This window comes from Diabrotica virgifera, chromosome 9 (assembly GCF_917563875.1).
Source record: "Diabrotica virgifera virgifera chromosome 9, PGI_DIABVI_V3a".
Taxonomy (NCBI): domain Eukaryota; kingdom Metazoa; phylum Arthropoda; class Insecta; order Coleoptera; family Chrysomelidae; genus Diabrotica; species Diabrotica virgifera.
The window spans coordinates 63,097,518-63,119,076 of NC_065451.1; the positions used below are offsets into that span (position 1 = coordinate 63,097,518).

Here is a 21,559-nt window from a genome sequence, read left to right on the forward strand (position 1 = left end):
AAGCACCAGGAAGCGATGAAGTAGCACCAGAAATGATGAAATATATAGGAATAAAAGCAAAAGAAAAATTGTTATACATATATAACCTAATATGGAAGAGAAAAGTAATACCCAGAGAATGGACAAATGCAGTAATTATACCTATATACAAAAAAGGAAACACAAGAGACTGTAAGAACTATAGAGGTATATCACTACTATGTGTAGCAGCAAAAGTATACGAAACCATAATAGAAAGGAAAATCAGAAAAGAAATAGAACATAAATTAGAGGACGTACAAAGTGGATTCAGGAAAGGACACAACACACAAGACCATATATTTACCATGCAACAAGTAATAGAAAAAGCATTAAAGAAAAATAGAGAAATATACCTGAGCTTTATAGACATGGAAAAAGCCTTCGACTCAGTCAAAAGAAAAGATATATGGGAAAGCCTAAAGAAGAAGGAAGTAAGCGAAGAACTGATAGAAGCAACAAAGAGTATATACATGAAAACAACAAATACAGTAAGAATGTTAAATATACAGTCAGAACCATTTGAAACAACTCAAGGAGTTAGACAAGGGGGAAGTCTCAGCCCAGTGCTATTCATAAATGTAATAGATGAGATAGTGAAAGAATGTAAGAAAACTTTCAAGAAATACAGCATCGGTTGGAACAGAATGCAAATGATAAACGCTGAGATGTGTATATTTGCAGACGACATAGTACTAATTGCGGAAACAGCAGAAAAACTGAAATACAACTTAGAGAAATGGAACCTAGAAGCAAGCAAATACAACTTAAACGTAAACAAAGAGAAGACTCAGATAATGAAAATATCAAGGAAACAAGGGACGGAAGATCAAATAGAAATAATGATAGACCAACATCAATTAATACAGACAAATTCATACAAATACTTAGGAACAGTAATCAACAACAAAGGAGACATAGAGGACGATCTTAACAACAGAATGGAAAACACAGGAAAACTATTCCAAGCACTAAATAGAGGATTCCTTAATAACAAAGAAATATCAACAAAGACCAAGATGACAATATACAAAACAATATATAGACCTACGGTGACATATGGAGCAGAAAATTGGATATTAAACAAAAGACACCAGAGCAGAATACAGGCAGCAGAGATGAAATACCTCAGAAGAACGATAGGAGTAAAAAGAACAGATAGAATCAGAAATGAAGAAATAAGAGAAAGACTCAAAATCAAGCCGATACTCGACTCAATCAAGAAGAAAAAATTGGGATGGTTCGGACATCTAACCCGGATGGACAATGATAGACAAGTGAGAAGAGTGTGGGAAGCCAAACCAATAGGTAAGAATAGAAGAGGAAGGCCCATCAAAGAATGGAACAGTGACATTTCGCAGATACTGCAGAGTAAGGGTAAGACTTGGCAGGAAGCAACACAGATGGCATCCAATAGGAAGGAATGGAGAAAGTTCGTTAAGAGCTAGGACAATTCAGAAGATTGTAAAATATTGTAATTTATTGAATTGTAATTTAATGAATTGTATTATAAATGGCCCTACACCGAAAGGTACAATGGGTCTACTGATTAAGTAAAGTAAAGTAGAAATATCGGAAAAGAAATGAAAGGCAGAATTTACAGAACAGTCATCAGACCAATAATGACATACGCGGCAGAAACACGACCCGACACAGAGAGGACAAAAAGATTGCTCGAAAAAGCGGAGATGAAAACCCGAAAAATCGAAGGTAAGATTCTATGGGGCAGAGCTAAATGTACATAGGTCTGGATCCCGCGTATGAAAAAAAAGTTGAATAATAGCAAGCTAAAAATTTGTTAATAGCTTAACGACGTTCTACACCTTCGTTACGGGGTATGCCTCTCAGAGGAAAGGAGGGGAAACTTATATGCAAGTGAAAGTTGGTAACAATTCATTTATAGCAGAATACTCAAATCATATGTTTCAGTATTGAATACTTTATAAAAATAAATTATAATAAATTACGGAAATTACGGAATAAATTACGGAATTAATTATAATAAATAAATAAAAAATAAATGGGACGGTAAACAATCCTCATTTTTCAATATGTTATTCCTTACCAAAAAACCTTTAATTTAAGCACAAATAATTAAAAATCGTAAATTTGGGTCAAAAGTTATTAACTTTTTAAGAATTCCCATAAGAGCCCATGTTAAAACTTAATTTTGACCCTTAATAGTAATTAAACGGCACGGTAAAACAATTTTTAAAAAATCAAGTCTTAGTTTTTTGAAGTAAACTATAACATACTAAAATTTCATGCAAATCCTTAATTCTTTGCCGAAAGTGTAGAACGTCGTTAAGGGTGTCTAGTCGGATAAACTTTGATATATGGGAACACTGAAACAGGGGCAGTTTTAATTGTGGAACAGGTTAAAAATTTGGAACGGTCAGACCACGAAAACGGCTCATTTATTTTGTCCGACAGAACAGACTTAAACTCTCCGAACAGAGATTAAACTCTCATGCAAAAATCAGACTGCTATTTATCACCTGTCATAATTCCTGTCATTTGACATATTCTACATGTTCCATTCATTAAAATGCCCATTTGGTGATAAATAGCAGTCTGATTTTTGCACGAGAGTTTAATCTCTGTTCGGAGAGTTTAAGTCTGTTCTGTCGGACAAAATACATGTGCCGTTTTCGTGGTCTGACCGTTCCAAATTTTTAACCTGTTCCACAATTAAAACTTCCCCTGTTTCAGTGTTCCCATATATCAAAGTTTGTCCGACTAGAAACCCTTAAGCTATTAACAAATTTTCAGCTTGCTATTAATCAACTTTTTTTTCATACGCGGGATCCTGACCTAACAGATATACGACGGAAATGCAAGGTGGACAACATTTGTTAATGACTGGCTAAGAAACAGAAAAACAGAATGGAATGACCACATAAGTCAAATGACAAAAAATATGGTTAGGCCTGGATCCCACGTACCAAAAAAAGTTAAATAATAGCAAGCTGAAAATTTGTTAATAGCTTAACAGTGTCTAGTCGGACAAACTTTGATGTACGGGAACACTGGAACAGGAGAAATTTTAATTGTGAAACAGGTTAAAAATTTGGAACGTCAGACTACGAAAACGTCCCATGTATTTTGCCGGACAGAACTTCCAATTGATTTGTTACCCTTTCATTAAACTCTCATGTAAAAATCAGACTGCTATTTATCACCTGTCGTAATTCTTATCATTTGACATGTTCTACGCGTCGGACTTATTAAAATGCCCATTTGGTGATAAATACCAGTTTGATTTTTGCATGAGAGTTTAATGAAAGGGTAACAAAGCAATTGGAAGTTCTGTCCGACAAAATACATAGGACGATTTCGTAGTCTAACGTACCAAATTTTTAACCTGTTTCACAATTAAAACTTAGAATCCCTGTTCCAGTGGTCCCATACAGTAAAATTGTGGCTTATTTCCCATAGAAAATAGTTAATTATAAAAATGCCACACGGAAATAGCTTCAGAACAACATAAAAACTTCCCCTGTTCCCATACATCAAAATTTGTCCGACTAGACACCGTTAAGCTAGTAAAAAATTTTAAGCTTGCTATTAATCAACTTTTTTGGTACGCGGGATCCAGGCCTAAGTAGTAAGGACAGCGAGAGACGGTTCCCCAATAGGAAGACGATCAGTGAATATGATGAAAGATGACCACGAAAACGATGGAATGACAACTTACTAGAGACATATTGACAAAACAGACAGAGTCATGTCTATACAAAAAGAAGAAGATGATGAAGAAGGAACTAAAATCACCGATTGAAATTATTGTGAGGAATCTGATTCCTGGTATTATTATATTGACTTATATTTTAATATTAACTACAATGGGAACCAGGATGATTTATATTAAAAATATTCCGACAGATGACCATTCCGTCATTTATATAAAAATGGACATCGAGCCAAAAGAAGAAGGGGGTTCGGACAAATAATCCCGGACAAAAAATCCCCACAAATTATCCCTGGACAAAAAATCCCCAGACAAAAATCCCCGGACAAATAATCCCCGGACAAAAAATCCCCACAAAAAATCTCGGACAAATAATCCCCACATATTTTTTTGGACAAAATATCCCCACAAAAAATCTCGGACAAAAATCCCCAAGAAATATTTGCTGCCGAATAGTTATCTAAAGTTTTCCCTAAATTTTAACAAATTTCGAATCCCAATTTCATGCTAATAACTTCAAATTTTACATATGACAAAAAAGTGAGATTTTTTAAAAATCGTGGAAGATATGGGGAATGAGCTAAGGCCGTGTTATCATGTCAAGCCGCGTTAAGCACGTTTTGATAACGCGCGATTACAACTACATACATTTTACTGAAGACCGTTCACATACTAACGCGCGTTTTAGGTCATTAACGCGCATTTTATGTCATTAAGACGCACGTTGGCATGTGAACAGTCTCAAGTAAAATGTATGTAGTTGTAACCGCGCGTTATCAAAATGCGCGTTAAGCGCCTGTCATGAAAACGAGGCCTTAGCTCATTCCCCATATTTTCCACTATTTTTGAAAAAACTCATACTTTTTTGTCACGTATAAACAAATACATAAAGTTAACAAAAATATAACACAAATAAAGTTTTCAGCCTGGAATTGGAATTCGAAATTTGTTAAAATTTCAGGAAAACTTTTAGAGAACTATTCGACAGCAAATATTTCTTGGGGATTTTTTGTCCGGATTTTTTTGTGGGGATATTTTGTCCAAAAAAATTTGTGGGGATTATTTGTCCGGGATTTTTTGTGGGGATTTTTTGTCCGGGGATTATTTGTCCGGGGATTTTTTGTCCGGGGATTTTTTGTCCAGGGATAATTTGTGGGGATTTTTTGTCCGGGATTATTTGTCCGGGGATTATTTGTCCTAGCTTCAGAAGAAGATATGATTCAGAAGAGGGCTTAGAAATGAGTGACTTTTCTGATAGTACATTTTTCCACTGTTTTTGCTGTAAATTTTAAAGAACCCCTTGGAATGACATGAAATTTGGCAAACACATAGCTAACAAGTCAAAGAAAAAAGTAATGTCCCGATGTATGCTTTTGCTCTAGGGGTGAGTTTCACCCCCTGTTGGGAGTGAAAAAATATTTGTCCAAAATAAGTCCGAAAATTGATAAACTGACTGACTTTTGTTCCATAGAATATGTTCATCTTTCAACAATATTCAAATATATTTCAAAACAAATTTCAGACATAATTAAAAAAGTATTTTATCGAAAAAATCGTTCCTAGCAAAAATATAGACTGTAAAAAAGTAAAAAAAAAAGATGTATACATGTGTTCTCTAGACTTAGTAGCACCAGAGTTATAGCTAATGAAAAATAAGTTCATATTCGCCAAATTAAAAATAGAATATTTCAACGTGAAATATTCAAAAAATTAAAAACTTTTTGGGGAAAACTCATTACAACTTTTTAAAGTGTTTAAAAAAAGCTTTATTTCTGTTTAAAAAAAAAGTTTCTAGCAACAAATGTATGCAAGTTACGCTCAAAATAAAGTTGGTCCCTTATGTTTAGGCAAAAAAAATCTGGAAGATCACCCCCTACTTAGCAACTTAAATGAAATTAATCGTTACCGCTTCACAAGTTACTTTAATTATGTTGTGTTTATATGAACTGCAAGTTTCATTGATTCAAATTGCTTATTTTTGAAAAAAAAAATGGATTTAAAGTAAAATTTTTATTTTTGAAAAAAGTGCTTTTTTCAAAATAACTTAAAAATTGTTAAAAAATACCAAAAATCATAAACGATAAAAAAATTCGGCGTTGCTTTTCAGAAGATTTTGTATTTTTTGTTTTTCTGTAACACAAAAATTGGTTAAAATTTGGTGTTTCTAATAAATTTGAATACTATCGTGATTAGTAGCTCGTAGAAGCTCTTTTAACTACAGCTTTTTAAAAAATAAGGACTTTGAACCTTTGATGAAACTTACCGATCTTATACAAAATACATACACAAGTAATAGACCGGGCAGTATCGTCGCCCCCGCTAGCTAAATTATTCCGACTCGACTTACTCAAAATACTTAAATGTCCTTATAATATATCCACAGGGTGCCGGGCGGTGCCGTGGTCGAAAAATTGTTTAAACAATTTTTTTTAAACAAATTCACAAAAATATTTTTTTTTCATTTCGAATAATATTTTTTTAGATAATTTGGGACAGTCTGAGCAAAAAAGGTCTCTTGTCATTTTTCTCTAAAATTGATTGTTGAGTTATATGCGATTAAAAATTTGAAAAATGCGAAAATGGCAATTTTCAATGCTTAATCGACGCTATAAACAATAAAAGCTTATACCAAAAAATAAAAGGCACCAACAATATTTTAAGCGTAACTCACTTACTTTTAATGTTACAAGTTTTTTTTAAAACAAAAATATACCTTTTTCTAAACACTTTAAAAAAGTTAAAATAAATTTTTCCCAAAAAGTGCTCGGTTTTTGGGTTATTTAACATTGAAATATTCGATTTGGAATTTGACGAAGAAGAACCTACTTTTCATTAGCTGCAACTCTGCTTCTTCTGGGTCTACAGACCTCATGTATACAACATTTTTTCAATTTGATATAAGCTATATTTTTGCTAAGAATAGTTTTTTTTAAGAAAAATACTTACTTTTTGAGTTATCTCCGAATCCGACGCGCTGAAGGGCACTAAGGATTATGAGAAAGAAGAAGAAGAAGAAGAAGAAGAAGAAGAAGAAGAAGAAGAAGAAGAAGAAGAAGAAGAAGAAGAAGAAGAAGAAGAAGAAGAAGAAGAAGAAGAAGAAGAAGAAGAAGAAGAAGAGTTATCTCCGAAAAAACTGTCCAAAAACACGTTTTATTTTGTTAAACATATTCACTCGCAAATAACTCGAAAAGTATTGATTTAGTGAAAAATACTCTATAGAACAAAAGTTGTATAGAATTAGTCACTTTATCTAATTCCGGTCTTATTTTGAATGTATATTTTTCACCTTAGAGAGGGGGTATTCCCCTCCATTTTTGTAAAATGGAGGGGAAAAATAAAGTCGCTACCTACTTTTTTCTACGAAAAAATCAGTGAAAACATCCCCCTAACTATCCTCATAATTAGTGTGACCAACTAGTCCGAAAAATCCGGGACATGGCCCGAAATACAAAGTCGTGTCCCGGCGTCCCGGACATGTCTTCCGGGCCATCCGAATTTTCAACGTTTTGGTAAAATTCTATTTTGAAATTTTGAGTAGGTACATTCTTTTCAGAATTCACATCTAATTGAATTGGAGGGACGAAAAATGTCGACAATTTCTAGAGTGTAATACTAATACCACATCCAAAACCCATGCATTTTATATCAGTGGTATTATAGTTCTACTAAAACTAAAACGGTGGACTTTTTTTCTTTTTTGTATTTTAATTTAATTTTAATTTTTATCGAACGTCGGAAAGCTAGACGTAGAAATTGCAAATAGGACAAAGAAAGCTACGAGAATATATTATGCGATTGTTAATACGATACTGGCAATAAGGGAAATCAGCCAGGAAACAAAAATACATGTAGATAATACATTCACAGTACAAGCGAGACATGGGTTACAAATAAAAAACATGAAAGTACCATAAATGCAGCTGAAAACTTACTTACTTTACTTAATCAGTAGACCCATTTGTACCTTTCGGTGTTGGGCCGTTTATAATACAATTCATTAAATTACAATATTTTACAATCTTCTGAATTGTCCTAGCTCTTAACGAACTTTCTCCATTCCTTCCTATTGAATGCCATATGTGTTGCTTCCTGCCAAGTCTTACCCTTACTCTGCAGTATCTGCGAAATGTCACTGTTCCATTCTTTAATGGGTCTTCCTCTTCTATTCTTACCTATTGGTTTGGCGTCCCACACTCTTTTCACTTGTCTATTATTGTCCATCCGGGTTAGGATGTCCCAACCATGCCAATTTTTTCTCCTTGATTGAGTCGAGTATCGGTTTTATTTTGAGTCTTTCTCTTATTTCTTCACTTCTAATTCTATCAGTTCTTTTTACTCCGATCGTTCTTCTGAGGTATTTCATCTCTGCTGCCTGTATTCTGCTCTGATGTCTTTTGCTTAATATCCAATTTTCTGCTCCATATGTCACCGTAGGTCTATATATTGTTTTGTATATTGTCATCTTGGTCTTTGTTGATATTTCTTTATTATTAAGGAAGCCTCTATTTAGTGCTTGGAATAGCTTTCCTGTGTTTTCCATTCTGTTGTTAAGATCGTCCTCGATGTCTCCTTTGTTGTTGATTACTGTTCCTAAGTATTTGTATTAATTTGTCTGTATTATTTTTTGTTGGTCTATCATTACTTCTATTTGATCTTCCGTCCCTTGTTTCCTTGATATTTTCATTATGCAGCTGAAAAAATAGCTGAAACGGCATAGCTGGACAGGGAAAGGAAAGAAAACATCAGAAACGTGTTAAGACAGGATATTGATAATTACAGGAACCAATAGAGAAAAAAATTGAAAAAAGAAAAATGAATTGATTTGGACATATTATAACTAGAATGAACGAGAACGGACTAGTAAAGAAGGTGTCAGATGCAAAAAGACAGGAGAAAAGAAGTAGGGGCAAACCTAGAAAGGGGTGGATGGAACAAATCCAGGAAATCGAGACCAAGAGAGGAAAAACAGTGCAACAGATGAAGGAAATGACAGGAGACCGGAAGGCGTGGAAAAAATGGGTAAAACATAGATAGGTGATAGCAAAGTCCGACGCTCTTATTGGGCATAAGGTCAACGAGATGAAGAAGAACTAATTATCGTCTCCTGAAAAAAAAACAATGGCCCGATTTTCATTGAAAAGTCTCGGATTTCATGTATTTTTTTCAGCCTTGTCCCGGATTCGACTGAATTGGAGTTGGTCACACTACTCATAATTAAAATTGATTTTCGGCATTGTGTAATTATTTTTATATACAGAGGGGCTAAATTATGGAATAAATTCATTTTCTCTAAAACGGACGGACAACTTTGGAGAAAAATCCCGAAACAGGTCGATCTTTATTTTTAAATTTCAATTTTTTGGCATATATTTCATACTAGTGACGTCATCCATATGAGCGTGATTACGTAGTCGATGATTTTTTTAAATAGAAATAGGGGTCGTGTGGCAGCTCATTCGAACGGGTGTTCAATTCTATATTCAGTAATATAAAGAATAATATCATTATTTATACAGGTTGGCCAAATAAAAAAAATTGTATTAAAGTGAGTTTAAAGATAAAATGATTTTTTGCAATTTCGTAATTTTTATCCTTTTCTTCAAAATATGTCCGAAAATATTGGAGATACGAAAAAAATGATAGAGTACTAAATTGAATCTTCTTTGAAAGACAGAAAAGAAGAAACATCTGCTCATGTGTTTGCACATGTGTGTATAATATTATTTAGTTGATTCCTCGTCAGTGTGTTCTACAGTTCGAAGTAAATAACATGTACTGACAATTTTTGTAGAATTATTTAATTGTCTTTATTAGAGTAAATAAATTGGTTAGTTTCTTTGAAATTGGGGTTATATGCAATAATATTATTGTTAAACAGGTAAGTGTCATTGTATACCGGGAGTAACAGTGATAGTGTGTTTTTTCCTCAAAGTTTGGAACACCCTGTGGAATATTCTAGCGCAGTTGTTCTCATTCTGTGGTACCTACATGTACCACTGGTGGTACATATTATTATTTGAGGTGGTACACAAAACGCAAAAACAGACAAAACCGACATAGGTCTGGATCCCGCGTATGAAAAAAAAGTTGATTAATAGCAAGCTGAAAATTTGTTAATAGCTTAAGGGTGTCTAGTCGGATAAACTTTGATATACGGGAACACTGTAATAGGGGCAGTTTTAATTGTGGAAAAGGTTAAAAATTTGGAACGGTCAGAACACGAAAATGGCACATTTATTTTGTCCGACAGAACAGACATAAACTCTCCGAACAGAGATTAAACTCTCATGCAAAAATCAGACTGCTATTTATCACCTGTCATAACTCCTGTCATTTGACATATTCTACATGTTTCACTCATTAAAACGCCAATTTGGTGATAAATAGCAGTCTCATTTTTGCATGAGAGTTTAATCTCTGTTCGGAGAGTTTAAGTCTGTTCTGTCGGACAAAATACATGTGCCGTTTTTGTGGTCTGACCGTTCCAAATTTTTAACCTGTTCTACAGTTAAAACTTCCCCTGTTCCAGTGTTCCCATATATCAATGTTTGTCCGACTAGACACCCTTAAGCTAATAACAAATTTTCAGCTTGCTATTAATCAACTTTTTTTTCATATGCGGGATCCAGACCTAACACTATTATTAAAGTTAATTAGATCACTTAGCTAGATAGGTATTTCACTTAGGTGGTACAAAAATAATAAAAAGTATTTTGTGGTACATGACTCAAAAAGATTGAGAACCACTGTTCTAGCGTATATAAAATATTAAAATTAGAACTCAACTAGAACCTTAGGTTATCTTAACATTTTGCTTTTTGATTCATTCGCTCATGTGGGATAATAAAAAAGTTAGGTACAACTAGCCATGTTATTCATCAATACAGGGTGTTTCTAAATAAGTGCGACAAACTTTACGGGGTAATTCTAAATGAAAAATAATGACCGTTTGCTTTATAAACATACACTAAACGCCAAAATTAACGCACCACCTTAAAAATGGGACATTTTTCATGTCTCATATTTCCTAAACCTGTTGTCCGATTTTAGTGATTTTTTTAATATGTTATAGCTTTATTCTTCAAGAATATCGATGTAATAATACTGTTGCTAAACATATAAGTGTCATTGTATACCGGGTGTAACAATAATAGTGTGTTTTTTCCTCAAAGTTTGGAACGCCCTGTGAAATATTCTAGCGTATATAAAATATTGAACTTAAAACTTAACTGTAACCTCAAGCTATCTTAACATTTTGCTTTCTGATTCATTCGCTTATGTTGGATAATAAAAAAGTTAGGTACTTTAACAACTAGCAACGTTTTGTATCAATACAGGGTGTTTCTAAATAAGTGCAACAAACTTTAAGGGGTAATTCTGCATGAAAAAATAATGAACGTTTGCTTTATAAACATATGTCCGCAAATGCTTAGTTTCTGAAATAAGCGATGTTGAATTTTTTCTTACAAACTGACGATTTATTTATTGCTCTAAAACCGGTTGAGATATGCAAATAAATTTGGTAGATTTTCTTTCTTCTTGTAGTGCCTATCCGTTTCGGATGTTGGCGACCATCATGGCAATCTGCACTTTGCACACTGCTGCTCTGAAAAGATTTGTAGTGGTTGTGTTGAACCACGTTCGTAGATTTTTCAGCCAGGAAATCCTTCGTCTTCCTGGTCCTCGCTTTCCCTCTACTTTTCCCTGCAAGACCAGTTGCAGCAGTCCATATCCCTCACTGTTCCTCATGATGTGACCGAGGTATTCGATTTTGGCTGTTTTTATTTTGATTAACAGCTCTTTTTCCTTTTTCATTCTCAGCAAAACACCCTCATTAGTAATGTGGTCGGTATAAGATATCTTCAGGATTCGACGATAAAGCCACATCTCAAAAGCCTCAATTTTCTTGCAGGTGGCGTCTGTGAGAGTCCACGACTCAACTCCGTACAACAGTATAGGAAATATATAACATCGTAGTAATCTGACTTTTATGGGTATCGACAAATCATGACATTTGAACAACTTTGCCATTTTTTGAAATGCAGATCTTGCTTCCTCTATCCTACATTTGATTTCTATAGAATGGTCCCAATTTTCATTGACGTTCGTACCAAGGTAGGTGTACGTTTTTACTCTTTCTATTTGTTGACCATTCACACTGATTCGTCCAAATTGCTGTTCATTCTTAGAGATCATCATACATTTGGTTTTCTTAGTGTTTAGTGAAAGTCCGTATCTCTGACTGACTTCTGCGATTCTGCTCATTAACTCCTGTAGGGCTTCAGAACTGTCAGCGAATACCACAGTGTCGTCTGCGTATCTTATGTTATTGATACATTCTCCGTTAATTCTAATTCCGGCTTCAACATCATCCAATGCTTCTTGAAAAATTTCCTCAGAGTAGATGTTAAACAGCAGTGGGGATAGTATACATCCCTGACGGACCCCACGTTTGATTTTGATACCGTCGGATTCTCCTGCCTCTGTCCGGATAGATGATATTTGATTCCAGTACAGATTGCTGATAATCCTTAAATCACAGGTGTTTATTCCAATATTGGTTAATATCTCCATCAGCTTGTCGTGCTTTACTGTATCGAACGCTTTATGGTAATCAATGAAACATGCATAAATATCGCAATTCACGTCTCTACATCGTTGAAATAGCACTTGTATACTAAATAGAGCCTCTCTTGTACCCACTGCATTTCGAAAACCAAACTGTGTTCGGCTGATTTTTTCTTCGCACAGTCTATATATCCTTTGTTGTATAATTTTTAGAAATAGCTTTAAAATATGGCTCATTAAGCTGATGGTTCGGAAATCACTGCAGGATACGGACTTTGTTTTCTTTGGTAAAGCAACAAACGTCGACTTCAACCATGCTTTTGGTATTACTCCGCTTAAATATATGTCGTTAAATATTTTGGTTAGGCGTTGAGTACCGTCGGTGTCAAATAGGTAGATTTTAAGAGGTAGTTATTGGGCATTTTTAAGCATACAATTAAGAATTTTATATTCACCATTGGCGTGCATACGGGTAATATGACCGGATAATATGACCCGTATGCACGCCAATGGTGAATATAAAATTCTTAGTTGTACGTCAAAAAATGCGCAATAACTTCCTCTTAAATCCTACCAAATTTCATTTGCATATCTCAACCGGTTTTAGAGCAATAAATAAATCGTCAGTTTGTAAGAAAAAATTCAACATCCCGTATCTCGGAAACGAAGCATTTGCGGACACATGTTTATAAAGTAAACGGTCAATATTTTTTCATGCAGAATTGCCCCATAAAGTTTGTCGCACTTATTTAGAAACACCCTGTATTGATGAAGAACGTTGCTAGTTGTTAAAGTATCTAATTTTTTTATTATCCAACATAATCAAATAAATCAAAATGCGAAATGTTAAGAAAACCTAAGGCTACAGTTGAGTTTTAATTTCAATATTTTATACACGCTAGAATATTCCACAGGGTGTTCCAAACTTTGAGGAAAAAACACTCTATCATTATTACACCCGGTATACAATGACACTTACCTGTTTAGCAACAATATTATTACATCGATATTCTTGAAGAATAAAGCTATAACCTATTAAAAAAATCACTAAAATCGGACAACAGGTTTAGGAAATATGAGACATTAAAAATGTCCCATTTTTAACGTGGTGCGTTAATTTTGGCACTTAGTGTATGTCCGCAAATGCTTTGTTTCCGAGATACGGGATGTTGAATCATTTCTGACAAACTGACGACTTATTTTTTGCTCTAAAACTGGTTGAGATATCCTAATAAAATTCTGTGGGTTTTAAGAGGTAGTTATTGCGCATTTTTTGACATACAATTAAGAATTTTATATTCACCATTGGCGTGCATACGGAGTGCATCTAAAATGTTTATACCCGTGTGCACGTCAATGGTGAATATTAAATTCCTAATTGTATGTCAAAAAATCCGAAAACCTACCAAATTTCATTTGCATATCTCAACCAGTTTTAGTGTTTAATATTAGTATGTATTTTGTAATGTATGTAATATATGTATGTATTTATTAAAATATAATGTATACGAGTTAAAATTAGGAAATTGTGTCTTTGAAAAAGATAATAAAAAAAAATTTTGAGCTGGCCAATTGGTTTAAACCAAGCATACATCTAAACACACACACAAACCAGTTTTAGGGCAATAAATAAATCGTCAGTTTGTCAGAAAATATTCAACATCCCGTATCTCGGAAACAAAGTATTTGCGGACATATGTTTATAAAACAAACGGTCATTTTTTTTCAAGCAGAATTACCCCTTAAAGTTTGTTGCACTTATTTAGAAACACCCTGTATCGATAAATAAAACTGCAATACCAACCTTTTTTATTATCCAACATAATAGTATGGTATAGTTAGACCCAAACCCAGACATCCAAAGTGAAAGTTATCCTCCAACACCAAATTGTTCTATATGGTCCACATAATGTTCAGAAAAAAGTCACACCATTTGGAGCGTCGGATTTGGGGGGGGGAGGGGGGAGAAATCTGCAAATTCCTAGTTTTTTACGTTTTTCGTCAATATTTCTAAAACTAAGCGGTTTAGCATGAACAACCTTCTACACAAAATTGTTCTACATTAAATTTGAAATAAAAAAGGCTGTATGCATAACCCTTCTAAAATTAACGGTTCCAAAGTTACGGAGGTAGTATAGTATAATTGGTCCAAAAAAAGGCCTAACCCAGACATCCAAAGTAAAAGTTTTCCTTCAACACCAAATTGTTCTATATGGTCCACATATTGTTCAGTAAAAAGTTACACCATTTTGAGCGTCCGGTTTGGGGGGGAGATGGGGGAGAAGTCGGTAAATTAGTAGTTTTTTTACGTTTTTTTTACGTCAATATTTCTAAAACTATGCTTTAGCGTAAGGAATGTTTTATAGAAAAATGTTCTACATAAAATTTAAAACAAAAAAGGTTTTATACATAATGGTGATAAAATCAACGGTTCCAGAGTTACGGAGGGTGAAATGTGGAGGTTTTTGATACTTTTTATATTTACCGATTTCTCCCCCCCTCTCCCCCCCCCCCAAACCTGACGCTCAAAATGGTGTGACTTTTTTCTGAATATTATGTGGACCATATAGAACAATTTGGTGTTGGAGGATAACTTTCACTTTGGATGTCTGGGTTTTTGGTATAGTTATATCATAAATATTGCCCAAAAAATATAAAAAGTATCGAAAACCTCGACTTTCACCCTCCGTAACTCTGGAACCGTTAATTTTATAACAATTATGTATAAAACATTTTTTGTTTTAAATTTCATGTAGAACATTTTGGTATATAACATTCTTTACGTTAAAGCACAGTTTTAGAAATATTGACGAGAAACGTAAAAAAACTACTAATTTACCGGCTTCTCTCCCATCTCCCTCCCAAACCGGACGCTCAAAATGGTGTAACTTTTTACTGAACAATATCTGAATCATATAGAACATTTTGGTGTTGGAGGAAAACTTTTACTTTGGATGTTTGGGTTAGGCCTTTTTTGGACCAGTTATACTATACTACCTCCGTAACTTTGGAACCATTCATTTTAGAAAGATTATGCATAGGGCCTTTTTTATTTCAAATTTAATGTAGAACAATTTTGTATAGAAGGTTGTTCATGCTAAACCGCATAGTTTTAGAAATATTGGCGAAAAACTTAAAAAACTACGAATTTACCGATTTCTCCACCCTCACCCCTACAAACCCGACGGTCAAAATGGTGTGACTTTTTTCTGGACATTGTGTGGACCATATAGAACAATTTGGTGTTGAAGGATAACTTTCATTTTGGATGTCTCGGTTATGCCATCTTTTGGATCAACTATACTATACTATAAGCGAATGAATCAAAAAGCAAAATGTTAAGAAAGCCTAAGGCTACAGTTAAGTTTTAATTTCGATATTTTATACAGGGTGTTAGTAAATAAATATGAAAATTTTTAAGGGCTAATTCTACATGAAAAATTAATGCCGGTTTGTTCTATAAACATATGTCCGCAAATGCTTAGTTTCCGAGATACGGGGTGTTAAAATTTTTATTTCAAACTGCCTATTTATTCATTACTCTAAGACCAGTTGAGCTATGAAAATGAAATTTGGTGAGTTTTAGGAGGTAGTTATTACGCATTTTTGACATACAATTCAGAATTTTTTATTCATCATTGGCGCGCCTACGAGTAATGGTCTGAATTTTTTAAGAAAAAAATAGTACGCCACTGAGATATTTCGAATTAAAAATTATTTTTAAATTCCACGTCTAATTTATGATAAAAATCCACCATTTTTATACAGAAAAATAAAACATCTTGACGCGTATTTTTCATTTTTTTTAATACATTATCAAGAAATATCCAATATAATAATACTAAACTGGAACAGTAACAGAAAATATTACTAAAAAGATTTTAGCTAGGTGCAGAGCTACAACAAATGTTAAAAATGACCTCCTTTATAAGTTATAGAAGAAATTTATATTCATCATTGGCGCGCGTACGGGTAATGGTCTGAATTTTTTTAAGAGAAAAATAGTGAGATATATCAAATTAAAAATCATTTCTGAATTTCTGGTTCAATTTACGACAAAAAATCTTTCTTGCCTTTTTTTCATATGCGACGCCGTTTTTATGTAAAAAAAAATAAAACATCTTTACGTTTACAAAGTATTTGAAAAGTTTCTATGCATATGGAAACTACCTGTTTTATTTTTTTGTATAAAAACGGCGCATCTTATAAAAAAAAGGTAAGAAAGATTTTTTGTCGTAAATTGAACGAGGAATTCAAAAATGATTTTTAGTTTGACATATCTCAGTAGCGTACTATTTTTTTTCTTAAAAAAATTCAGACCATTACCCGTACGCGCGCCAATGATGAATATAAAATTCTTCTGTTACCTGTAAAGGAGATCATTTTAAACATTTTTTGTAGCTTTGCACCTAGTTGATATCTTATTAGTAATATTTTCTGTTATTGTTCGAGTTTAGTATTATTATATTGGATAGTTCTTGATGATGTATTAAGAAATGAAAAATACGCGCCAAGATGTTTTATTTTTCTGCATAAAAACGGTGCATCATATGAAAAAAAGGCAAGAAAGGTTTTTTATCAAAAATTAAACGTGGAATTTAAAATAGTTTTTAATTTGAAATATCTCAGTGGCGCACTATTTTTTTTTAATTCAGACTATTACCCGTATACGCGCCAATGATGAATACAAAATTCTTGATTGTATGTCAAAAAATGCGCAATAACTACCTCCTAAAACTCACCAAATTTTATTTTCATAGCTCAACTGGTCTTAGAGAAATAAATAAATTGGCAATTTGAAATAAAAATTTCAACGCCCCATATCTCGCAAACGAAGCATTTTCGGACATTTGTTTATAGAGCAAACCGGCATTATTTTGAAGTTATACTTCTTTAAGCGCGATTGAGATTGAGGGTGAATTTATATTAATATGCGCGCATGCGCACACCGACATTATGGTATTAGTCGTTGTAGGGCTCTGATTAGGTGTTGAAATGATCTGTCAATAATAAATAATTGTTCAATATGAAGGTAAACAAATGTATAATATATTAGTTTTATTGTTGTGAGCACAGAAACAAAAAAGTTTATAATTGTAGTGACTTTTAAATAGTTTTTAAAAGCAACATGTACGTAATAATTGTAAATGTATCATAGGTACCTACCTATTTGAACCTACCAAAATACATAGTATGTAATACTTTTATTTACATAATTTGATTACCATCAAAATTTATATCAATATTCACCTAATATATTGTTTTCTTACTCTATGTTTTGTTGTATTTTTTCAATTCTAAATCATTTCAATTCAAAATCAAAATAATTTGATATAATTCAAAAATGTCAAAAGTTTAATCCGTTTAGTTAGTCGATCTTCGCACATAATGACACATTGTCTCCGTGGCGAAGCGTTTAAGGCGAATGAACCCCAATACCAACCGCGCTGATAAGCTGGTTCGAATCCCAATAGAAACTTTTATTATTTTTATTTTTTTTTATACATTTTATGATTGTAAGTATATTTATTATATAATTTTATTTTCAGAAAATACGTATTTAGTTTAAAAAATTTCCGACAATTAATGCTCAGAAATCATTTGTGTCCTTTTTAATGTGTTGTGTGTGTTTTATTCTTTATTATTATTTTAATTTTTGGCACTGTTTTAATAAAAATGTTTGAGAAGTAGTAAATATAAATTAGTTTAATATTTAAATAAAATATAAATAAAAAGTATATTAATTTCGTTTAAATCATATAATAGAAGTATAACTTCTTACGTGCGTACAAAGTACACACGCATTCTTTTTTTCATGTAGAATTAGCCCTTAAAATTGTTCATACTTATTTACAAACACCCTGTATACGCTAGCTAGAATATTCCACAGAGTATTCCAAACTTTGAGCAAAAAACACACTATTATTGTTACACCCGGTATACAATGACACTTACCTGTTTAGCAATAATATTATAACATCGATATTCTTGAAGAATAAAGCTATAATTTACTAAAAAAATCACTCAAATCGGACAACAGGTTTAAGAAGTACGAGACATCAAAAATATCCCGTTTTTAAGGTGGTGCGTTAATTTTGATGCTTAGTGTACTTAAATTGTAGCTTATTCCCAAATAAAATAGTTAATTACATAAGATGTCATAAGGAAATAGTTTTACAACCAGAACAATACATGAATCTAAAAAGCAAATATAATTTGTTATTTTAACTTACCACTTCCATCTTGTTGGATATAATTTTTAGTAGCCATGTCCAAATTATAACAATCTTTTGTATTTTTATCCAAGTCCATTTTGCAATACTGTGTAGGTTCACTTATATTTTGAAGAATATTTTCAATGCTAAAGTATGAAAAGTATTATTAATAATACACAGTTAATATTAACAGTAAAGATTACAGATTACTAAATAATTCAATCGACACTGAACTAATAACACACGAAATGAAGCCAAATGAAGCCAAATGAAGCGTCCTTTTAGTTTTGGGTGATGTTCATTTGTTTTCAGTCTACTAGATCAAGTTTAACGTTTAAAATGAATTAGTCAAAACTATGTTTAAACTTTTATGACAACCTCATTTTAATCTATTATATGAGTTTAAAATGAATTTATTAATAACAATTTACTTTAAAATTGGTGTACAAAATATTATTTATCATAATATATATTACAATTGATTTAAATTATTTCTTGTTACAAGAAACTGATCAATTATAGGACCTAACATATCCTGTTACATTAATCATTTTTATAAAGTTATATAAGTAAATGTTTTAACTGAACTAATTTAGTATTACATCCAGAAATTTATCGCATATTTACCTTTCTATGAATTCAAATATTAAATAATATTTTAATTTAATAATCCTCCATCCACTTCCCGCCATTTTATGAAATCTTGTAATATTCTTTCTTATAAAACAGATAAGTTTTCCTTAAAATTATATTTTCAATATTAATAGTCTTCGTCAGACTGTCAATATAAAAATAATATACTCATTAACATTAACAAATGAATACATAAATGTATTTTATAGGAAAAAGTTATGGAGAAAACCAAAAAATAATAATATTCTCATCATTATTTATGAGTGGTGGCGACATCTCTTACCTGCTGACTGTATTCTGCATAAAGGATTGATCCGTAGTGTTTCGATTAGAACACGCTAGGTGGACACAATTATTTTTCATCAATAAATATATATATGTACACTGTGTGTGTAAAGTATGGAACAAATTATTTATTAGCTAAACAGAGCATTTTAAGAAATAATAATGAAACACGTCGATTTTTGATTTTAATTTACCGTATTTTAAAATAATATTCTCATATACAGGGTGAATTACTTTCGAGAAATGACGTCGCCTTTTTTTTTAATGGAACACCACCATTTTGTCTCAATTTTCGGATTACCAGTCCCGGATTAAGAATCTTGAGGCCCCTAGGCACCCAAGCTAGGAGTCCCTAGGCCCCCTAATTTTTCTATTCGCATGTTGCATTTGTAATCATTAGCGGAAGATATTAAAAGCTTCTGACATGTTTGCAAATGTCGATTCGAGTTTGTTCTCAGAAATAAGCCAAAATGACTGCGAAGCAGGAATACATTGTTTTCCCTTCAAGTCTGAAGCTGGGCTATAAAATATTTGAACTGTATTAGTTTATCTTCAATTTCAGGTTCAATATCATCAGGATTGTTTTCATGTAGTTTTAAAGCATAACCCTTTAATTGAGTATCACTCAGTTTTGGAAACACACAAAAACACCAAATAGTGAGTTGACTGACTCGTGCGCTGTCAATCGAAGACTCTGGTCAGTAATTAGCTTATCGAAAATTGGTTGATACGTTTCAACTTGTAACTTTTCTTCACCCTCTAGAAAAACTTCATTGGAAATAGTATCATCAAAATGAAGTTTTCTTGTTCGCTTTCGTTTACTCTCGTCGAAATATTCAGAGTATGTACTTATTGTAGAGCGCAGGTCTGCTTGTAATAAGCAAAATAATCTCTTTGGGATTTCAGGAACTCCAAATGCGAATTTAGAAGCTGAACTGCAGTTTGAGGGCCAAGCTCTTCTCTCTTTAATGATTTACTGAGAACGTTGCCCAAAACTCGTTCATTATGAATGGTTCTTTTTTTGATATTTCTTTCAACAAACACTTATCATGAACTGTTTCAGCTTTCTGATTAGTATCTTCAGCAAGAGTATGAAGAGCAGATTTGAAAGCACTCTAACCTTTAGACAAAGCTCTAGTTGCATCATTCCTTGCACTTCATCAAGTACTGCCTGTTCCAATAAGGACTAGATCGTGGCGAATGGAATCACTTAGTGGAGTTTCATTTAAGAATTTGATCATAACTTCCCAACGGTGGGTAGAGGCTGCAAAAAATATGTACACGGACTGAAAAAACCCAAAATACGATATTACTCCAACTCAACTTTTCGCAACACTGGGCGGCACAAAGATTGTAAATTGCAAGTTTGTTAATCTTAGACAAATGAGCCTGGAGACCATCGTATTTGCCTGATATGTTTGCTGCATTGTCGTATAATTCGTCCTCATGTCGTTTACATCAATGACACAATCGTTTAAAAAGGTTAAAACAGCAGAAGAACGGTTATTCTTTTCCAAAGAACAAAACCAAACTAAGAAGAAATAAGAGACTAAATGATAAATTCTGCGGGAAACTAGAGACAGGCAAGGATAGTGGCGGAGAGGGTAGAGAGGGGGCCCTGACTCATTTGTTCCTCTTGCTCTTAGTATTTTTCTAAGAAACGGTGCAGACTCACAGGCAGTACTGTTCCTTCTACCATTTCCTTCTACCAAACGACATTCATCAGCGATTTATTCTCACAATATAGGCTTTCTATGTGACCAAAAGTTAGCAGTTTTATAATATAAATACTACATAAACGTAGTTTTATAGATCCACCGTCGATGTTATGGTATTGCGCGATATTTGAATTTTTCGACAAATTACAATTTTTCTTTAATTCAGATTATTATTTTTTCAGTTTGGGCCCTACGAGGCCCCCTTTGGGGCCGAGGCCCCTAGGCAACTGCCTACTTTGTCTAATGGTTAATCCGGCACTGCCGGATTACTCTAGCTGAGCTGATTCCAAAAATGTATCACATGTTGATTCAAATTGGTACAGGGTGGACAAAAATACAATGGTTTTGTGTGTGTCAATAAATAACGCGTTAGTTAAATTATAGTCGGTTCGCTAAACTCAGACGCAACTGGCTAGATATTTTAGTCGATA

At 33.1% G+C, this 21,559-nt stretch overlaps 1 protein-coding gene across 1 annotated transcript in view; it reads right to left on the bottom strand.

The window, feature by feature from the left end:
* The window catches only part of LOC114325174 (PR domain-containing protein 11-like), a 111,243-nt gene extending 91,815 nt beyond the window's left edge, over window positions 1-19,428 (bottom strand). Inside the window, exons 1-2 of the mRNA XM_050660144.1 lie at window positions 19,409-19,428; window positions 18,511-18,638 (exon numbers count right to left, since the gene is read on the bottom strand). Coding sequence (XP_050516101.1) covers window positions 18,511-18,638; window positions 19,409-19,428 — 148 coding nt within the window. The remainder of the gene's footprint in view (window positions 1-18,510; window positions 18,639-19,408) is intronic.
* Between the last annotated feature and the right edge of the window lie 2,131 nt (window positions 19,429-21,559).